Genomic DNA, 8,108 nt, shown 5'->3' on the forward strand with positions numbered 1-8,108 from the left:
GTTGGAGGGGCTCTTGGGGGCGGGGTGGAGATGCTCTTAAGAGTTGAGGGACGGAAGTTGCACCAACAAAAGTTCAGGGACCAAAGCCACACTTCGCGATAAGTTGAAGGACAAAAAATGCACTTATCTCTTTGTTTCAAAGTAACATCACGATTTGTTTTACAGTAACTACAATGGTGGCACAGTGGAGTGACACAGAGGTAACACTGCCTAATAAACAAGAAAGAAAGAAAAATACATAAATCCACAACTAATAAAAAGTGGGTTTGGTCTATAAAGAGCAGGGTGATGCATGAATAATAGTGACAAACTGATTTATGTAAGAAAAATGTTGGGCTGTATATGTGTGAATCTGGCCCACATGGCCCATGTAAACCAGTATATGTATTGTATAGACTAGAGAGGAAGAGAGTTATCCAGAAATTTCCCAAACCCACCACACTTCATGGTGTCAGAGCACAGGCGGGAGGCGATGCTGGGTTCTGTAGGTCGCCGGCGGTGAATCGGCAGCGTGGGGCGGAGCTCCGGGCACCCAGGGTGGTTGTTGGCGCGCGTGTGCTGCGCGGGGCACTGGAGGCGGGACCGGCGGCGGTAGAGGCGCGCCTGGAGAGGGCCGGCGGGCGCGGCTGCGTGCGAGCGCGCGGGCTGCCTGCAGAGCGCCTGGAGGGGATTGGAGGCTACAGGCGGCACTGCTCTCTCCCGTGAAGAGGTGCGCGCGCGCGAAGTGCTCCTGGTGCCGCGGGTGCTACTGTGTGTGGCAGAGGGCAGAGGAAGGAGGCGGCTGCGCCAGGGGAGAGGCCAAGTACTGGCTGGTTTGCTGCTTGTGCGGCTGGCTTGCTGCTGCTGGAGAAAGACTGAGAACAGTCTGCAGTTGCTGCTGCTTGCTGTTGGTGCGGTAGAGGGTGCTCTTTGCACTGCTGCTGCTTGTGGCTGCTGTGTGCTGGAACTGCTGTTGTTTGCAGAGGAGAAGGAGGAAGATGCTGTTGTTGCTGCTTGCAAGTGCTGCTGCTGACTCTGTTGCTGCTGGTGGTGTACTACAGTGGAGTTAGCAGAGAAGAGGAGGTAAGAGCTCCTGGATTGATTTGGTGCTGCTGTGTGAGGGGCTGCTAGATAGCGTACTGAGGAAGAAGGAAAGTTCTTGCCTGCTGTGATTGAGGCAAGACATGGGAGAAAATCAGGGACTCGAGAAGGCAATTGAAAAATTGGCTGAGCTCCTAACAGCCAAGGTAGGAGCTGCAGCATCTCTAAATAATGCAATTGTTCCTCACATTGAGCCAATTCAGAAAATTGACTTGATGCCAAATGAAATTAAGCTGGAAGGTGTTAAGAATTATTTGAGCTGGTCAAGAAGGGCGCTACTCATCTTGAGGACTAAAGGGCTTGAGGGCTTTGTCAGTGGTGAGGCAGAGGAGCCGGGAGACAAGAAAACTTCAGAATGGAGGACATGGAGCAGTACCAACTCTTTGATAGTGGCATGGTTGTTGAACTCCTTGTCTCCAACCATTGCCGCAACTGTTGAGACTATCTCAACTGCTACTGAGGTATGGAAAACCCTCTCAAAACTGTACTCAGGTGAAGGGAATGTGATGTTAATAGCTGAAACAGAGGAGAGAGTTGGTGAACTCAGACAAGGGGAAAATTCTGTGATGGAGTATGTTGCTGAACTGCAGCGTTTGTGGGCTGATTTAGATCACTATGATCCTCTGGATTTGCCACATGCAGATTGCATAGCAGCTGCTAGAAAATGGATTGAACGCAGACGAGTGATGCAGTTTCTCAAAGGATTGAACTCTGAATTTGAGGCGAGACGTGCTACTTTATTTCATCAACCTACTCTACCTGCCTTAGAGGATGCCATAGCAGCAATGGCACAGGAGGAGGTCCGATTAAAGTTGATGAAGAACAATACAACGACTCCATCTCATCCAGCCTTCATAGCAACCGACTATAAGAGCAGAGAGTGCTTCAACTGCGGTGAGAAGGGTCATTTGATTCGTTCTTGCACGGCTCCACGTAGGAACATGCGTGGAAGGGGGAGAGGATATAACCGAGGTGGATTAAGGGGAGGCCGAGGCCGGGGATACTCTGGTGGTCAAAGGGCAAATGTGGCAGTCTCAGAAGAAGGATCCTCACTCGCAACCCAAGAAGAATCAAAGAAAAGAACAGAAAGCACAGGTGATAAGGATCATGAGGATTTTAGTTACGGCAACTTTGCTCACTTTGTATCTACAGATGAAGGTAATTGTGCTCATGCATCTATTCTCTCACAAAGATCACATCCTGATTGGATATTAGATTCGGGGGCATCAAAGCATGTTGCCGGCACATCAATGGAATTTGAGTCATATATTCCATATCCACCCACATGTAAGGAGACTATCCAAACTGCTGATGGCACCTCACAACCCATTAAAGGCATTGGCACAATACAATGCACACCATCTATTAAACTTTCATCTGTTTTGCATGTTCCTGCCTTTCCATTCAATCTTATGTCAATGAGTGCTTTGGTTGACGATGTGGATTGTCGAGTAATAGTTGACCGCTATTTATGTCTAATTCAGGAGAGGCAAACGGGGAAGAGGCTTGGGACTGGAACCAGGCGTAATGGGCTATGGTACATGGATCGCGAGGTGCCAAATAATGCGGTGTCTACGATGTTAGCAACAATGATGGGAGAAAAGGAAACAAAGGTAATGCTTCACCATTGTAGAATGGGACATATGTCTTTTGAGAAGATGAGTAAAGTCTTTCCCGATGTAATGTGTGGGGTGGATAAGAACAAGCTTGTGTGTGATGCATGTGAGTTTGCTAAACACACAAGGACATCTTATGTGAGTAAGGGTCTTAGGAGTATTTCCCCTTTTATGCTTGTTCACTCAGATGTGTGGACATGTCCTGTTATCTCTCTAAGTGGAATGAAGTACTTTGTTACATTCATTGATTGCTATACTCGTATGACATGGGTGTATCTTATGAAGCATAAGGATGAGGTTTTTAAATGCTTTCAGTATTTCTATGCTTATGTGAAAAATCAGTTCAATACACAAATACAGATGATCAGGACAGATAATGGGACAGAGTATGTGAATAAGGAGTTTGTCACATTCCTATCAAGTCAAGGTATATTGCACCAAACATCTTGTCCGGGTACACCACCTCAAAACGGAGTAGCTGAGAGGAAGAATCGCCATATTTTGGAGGTTGCTCGGTCACTAATGTATACAATGAACGTGCCAAAATTCTTGTGGAGTGAGGCTGTAATGACAGCTACATTCCTCATCAACCGGATGCCGTCAAGGGTGATTGGAATGAAGTCGCCATGTGAGATGTTACTAGGTGAGAACAAATTCTTAGTTCCTCCTAAGGTATTTGGATGCACCTGCTTTGTCCGGGATCATAGACCCTCAGTGGGAAAACTGGATCCACGAGCAGTAAAGTGCATCTTCATAGGTTACCCATCTGGTCAGAAGGGATACAAGTGTTGGAGTCCCAGCGAGCGGAGAACATTTGTGAGCATGGATGTGACATTCAGGGAGTCTGAACCGTTTTATGGAGAAAAAACGGATCTCAGCTCGTTATTTGACTTCGACTCTCCTAGCATGAGTGGTGCTAGTCGAGAGGGCGGGAGTGAACCACCAAGGACAAAGGAAGATGAACCACCAAGAGTTGTGGTTAGTTCAATTCCATGTCATGCAAGGGAAGAGAGATGGAGAAAGCCAAATAAGGAAGAAAATCTAAGGGTGTATACCAGGAGGCAACCTATGACTGAAGAGAAATGGAGAAAGCCAAATGAGGAAGAAAATTTAAGGGTCTATACCAGGAGGCAACTACAAGATGAGCAGCAACAACAACAATCTCCAATAGCAAGTGACACACATGTGCAGGGGGAGCAACAGGCTCCAACAAGTGTTAAAATTGTTGAATTGTCTGATGGTGAGACATGTGCCACTCCAACTCCATCTAATGTAAACGATTCAATGAACTTGCCTATTGCCTGGAGGAAAGGAACCCGAGTTGGAGCTGGAAAACCTCCAGAGAGGTATGGTTTTGAGCATGACATAGCTAATTACGTATCATATACATCTCTGTCTCCGAGATACAAAGCATTCATTGCATCATTGCAATCTGTGGTGACTCCAAGAGATTGGAAAATGGCAAAGCAGGATCCAAAGTGGTACGAGGCAATGTTGGAGGAAATGAGAGCACTTGAAAAGAACAAGACATGGGATATTGTACCTCTTCCAGCAGGAAAACGACCGGTTAGCTGTAAATGGGTGTATACTGTGAAGCAGACTCCTGAAGGAAGGGTAGAAAGATACAAGGCAAGGTTAGTGGCTAGGGGCTATAGTCAGACATACGGGATTGATTATGATGAGACTTTTGCACCTGTCGCAAAGATGGGCACAGTGAGAACCTTAATTTCTTGTGCCACTAACTTTGGTTGGGCTTTGCATCAGTTAGATGTAAAGAATGCATTCCTGCATGGTGATTTACATGAGGAAGTTTACATGGAGATTCCACCTGGTTTCTCAAAGCCCGAGACATCAAGAAAGGTATGCAAGTTAAGGAAGTCTTTGTATGGCCTCAAACAGTCTCCACGAGCATGGTTTGATAGATTCAGACGTGCTGTGTGCAATATGGGATATAAACAGTGCAATGGGGATCATACAGTATTCTACCGACACTCAAATTGTCAGATTACAATCCTTGCGGTGTATGTGGATGATATTATAATCACCGGAGTTGATGATGTGGAAATATCACGACTGAAGAAGAGCCTGAGCAAGGAGTTTGAGGTAAAGGATTTAGGCCAACTGAAGTACTTTCTTGGTATAGAAATTGCTAGATCCCCTAAAGGAATTGTTCTGTCACAACGGAAGTATGCTCTCGACTTGCTTAGTGATACAGGCATGCTTGGGTGTAGGCCTGCTTCAACACCTATTGACCAGAATCATAAGTTATGTGCTGAATCTGGGGAACCAGTGGATAAGGAGAAGTACCAGAGACTTGTTGGAAAGCTCATCTACCTATGTCATACACGACCCGATATCTCATATGCAGTGAGTGTGGTGAGCAGATACATGCATGATCCTAGGAGTGGACACTTAGAGGCTGTCTATCGAATCCTCCGATATCTGAAGGGTAATCCAGGAAGGGGGCTATGGTTTAAGAAGAATGGGCATCTTAATATAGATGGATACTGTGATGCAGACTGGGGAAGTTGTTTGGATGACAGAAGATCAACTTCTGGTTATTGTGTGTTTGTTGGGGGAAACTTGGTGTCATGGCGAAGTAAGAAGCAGCCAGTGGTGTCCAAATCAACAGCTGAAGCTGAATATAGAGCTATTTCACAAGGCTTGAGTGAGATGTTATGGGTAAGAAATCTTCTCTCTGAGTTAAAGGTAATAAGGAAGGATCCCCTAAGGTTATGGTGTGATAATAAATCAGCTATCAGCATTGCTAATAATCCAGTTCAGCATGACAGAACCAAGCATGTCGAGATAGACCGCGTCTTCATCAAGGAGAAGTTAGATAATGGCATAATCAGGATAAGTTATGTGAGCTCTAGAGAACAAGTGGCTGATTGTTTAACTAAGGGTTTAAGTGTCAAGGAGTGTAATTCTGCGTGTGACAAGATGGGAATGATAGATATCTATCACCCATCTTGAGGGGGAGTGTTGGGCTGTATATGTGTGAATCTGGCCCACATGGCCCATGTAAACCAGTATATGTATTGTATAGACTAGAGAGGAAGAGAGTTATCCAGAAATTTCCCAAACCCACCACACTTCAAAAAACAAGCAAACCTTTTGTGGACGTCTATTCAGTTGCAGAAAAGCTGCTAAATCAGGACAACCCATGCAAACACATGTTCTGACCCTACCAGCTTCTTAAACCATGAATCAGTCATCTGAAAAATACAAAATTAGCTAGGAAACAAGACGTAATGGCCATTTTTATTTGAAAGAGTGCAAAACATATACTATGAATCGGACAATAACGTTTTACCAATATGGGACTATAGAAAAGTACCTGGGCTAATAAATATAATCAGAAAGGGATGACTGCCCGCGTATAATAAAAAACATGTAATTGTACAATCATCGCCCTTTTCATTACAATCATGTTATTTAGCCTAGCGGGCATCGACCCCTATCAGCACAAGTTCAAGGTCGCGATCTCCATCGCGGACTTGTGGCTAAGTACAACAGCTTGGGTGTTCGTGAACATCCACTAACTGCCACTGAAAGCTTGGCTGGTACCGATTCTTTCTATGTGAAAGTAACTGTAGTTAGCACTGCCAAAGTTTCCTGCTCCATGAAATGATTTGTTTGTGCCTGCAAGGGAGGGTCATGAGCAAGAGAGTTTCCTCATCCAAACTCTTCTCTTATGATCTCTATGGCGATGGGGTGAAGGTTCAAGTCATGTCTGGGGCCAGGTATCAGTTGCAATGGTTGGATCAAGATGATGAAATTGGCATATCTGATATCAGCTGCATGTTTTCTCATTATACTATAGTACGTTTTCTGTATTATTTGTGTTCCATCACCAAAATACAAGTGATTTCTAGTTTATTATCTCTCTGTTAGTGGCTCAGAGAGTCAGAGGTGGCCGAAACTGAATTCCACAAATGCCACAGTGTTGTGAAGCGGGGGGATATTGTTGGTATAATTGGATACCCAGGTTAGTAAACTTGTGTGCTTGTCCAATTTACCAGATCCTCGTTGAGGATTATATCTTCTCTGTCTGAAAGTCGAACAATGTTATAAAAGCCAGTGCTGGTTAGCAACTGGAGTTCTTTTCTGGTGCTTCTGCGCTAGTCTTTGTACTCTACTTCTGATCTTCGCAGCGGCTGAGCTCCTGGCGGTTACAGTAATTTTTTTTCCAAATAATGTTAGAGAAATCCTTGAAATTAATCAGACATAGATTGTAATAGGGACGTACAAACGATTACCCCGACACATTTCAAAGTATTTCTATTTGTGCAAAAACGGTTACCTTGAAAATAAATTTTCTATTACTGTATGTTTTATGAAAAGAAATTATATAATACCTAGCAAGCTGCAAGTTGGTAATTAAGTTTTTTACCGAGAAAGGGTTTCCCCCCGCTTTGTATTCCAAAGCAACCAACACCGATACAAGGATCGCTGGGACGAACAGCACATCAAGCCCAAAAGAAAAAGAAGAAGAAACAAATGCCAACAACGGCAGCTCGACAAAGCGCGCATGACCCGCCACCGCTACGCCCATCAGAAACGGACCACCACAACCCGAGGCTTCGAACCACCGCGTACAAAGCAGCACCTCCAAGAAGGAAAGCGACGCCGACGACGTTGCTGCCCGGACATGTCCTAGGGTTTCCCCGACACGCGGAGGGAGGTGGGGGATGGATATCACCGACACCCTCCAGGAAGGCATGGTGGCACCCGCAGGTGTCACCGCATTGGAGCCGAAGACCGGCAAGGATTTCTCCCGCACTCCAACCCCACCGCCTAACGGATCGGAGCCGACCAGCCAGACCGACGCCCACCACCATGCGCCAACGCAGTAGCGCCGCCACCCACGCCGCCTCACTACGAACACCACCACGAGGCCAAGAGGACCGGAGAGAAGCGCACCACGACCGGAGCAGCAACACCGACGCCGAGCGGGAGGGAACCACCTCCACCGCCGTCGTGCGGGAGGCCCGTGCCTCCGGCACCGTCGCGGTAGCCGTCCGGACGCGACAGCGGGGCATGCCGGGCCACCCCTGGCCCAGCCAGGCCCGAAGCGGGCCCGTTAAGCCCCGCCGGCCACGATGCAGCAGGCCGGCGTCGGCGCCGCCAGCGCCCAGCCGCTTGTCGCGTCTCCCCTGCCTCCCAGAAGCCACGCCGGAGACCATCCCCGCTGTCGGCCCGCCCAGGCCCAGATCTGGGCCGAGCGGACGACGCCAGATCACGCCGCCGCCCAGCTGCTCGCCACGGAACCCCGCCGCCACGCCAGACCGCCGCCGCCTAAGTGCACCCCCCGGAGCAGCTCCGCCCACGCTGGAGAGCTACCGGGAGGGAAGGGCAAGGAGGCCGCCGCCACCAGCAGCCCCGGGGCCAAGCCGGCCGCGGGCGCCG

The 8,108-nt window shown here is 47.6% G+C and overlaps 1 protein-coding gene across 1 annotated transcript; it reads left to right on the forward strand.

The window, feature by feature from the left end:
- The first annotated feature begins 1,846 nt into the window (after positions 1-1,846).
- On the forward strand, positions 1,847-2,950 carry LOC119333951. Its single transcript, XM_037606660.1, has 2 exons — positions 1,847-2,238; positions 2,565-2,950. The coding sequence occupies exons 1-2, from the start codon at positions 1,866-1,868 to the stop codon at positions 2,606-2,608; spliced, it is 417 nt and encodes a 138-aa protein (XP_037462557.1). The 5' UTR covers positions 1,847-1,865; the 3' UTR covers positions 2,609-2,950.
- Positions 2,951-8,108: the final 5,158 nt, after the last annotated feature.

Source organism: Triticum dicoccoides, chromosome 1B (genome assembly GCF_002162155.2).
Source record: "Triticum dicoccoides isolate Atlit2015 ecotype Zavitan chromosome 1B, WEW_v2.0, whole genome shotgun sequence".
Taxonomy (NCBI): Eukaryota; Viridiplantae; Streptophyta; class Magnoliopsida; order Poales; family Poaceae; genus Triticum; species Triticum dicoccoides.

Excerpts from the sequence above, each read along its gene's own strand:
- LOC119333951 (XM_037606660.1), top strand. The coding sequence starts at position 1,866 with ATGGCACAGGAGGAGGTCCGATTAAAGTTGATGAAGAACAATACAACG. Across the intron at positions 2,239-2,564 it reads CTTTGTATCTACAGATGAAG|GAGAGGCAAACGGGGAAGAG; the intron begins GTAATTGTGCTC and ends TGTCTAATTCAG.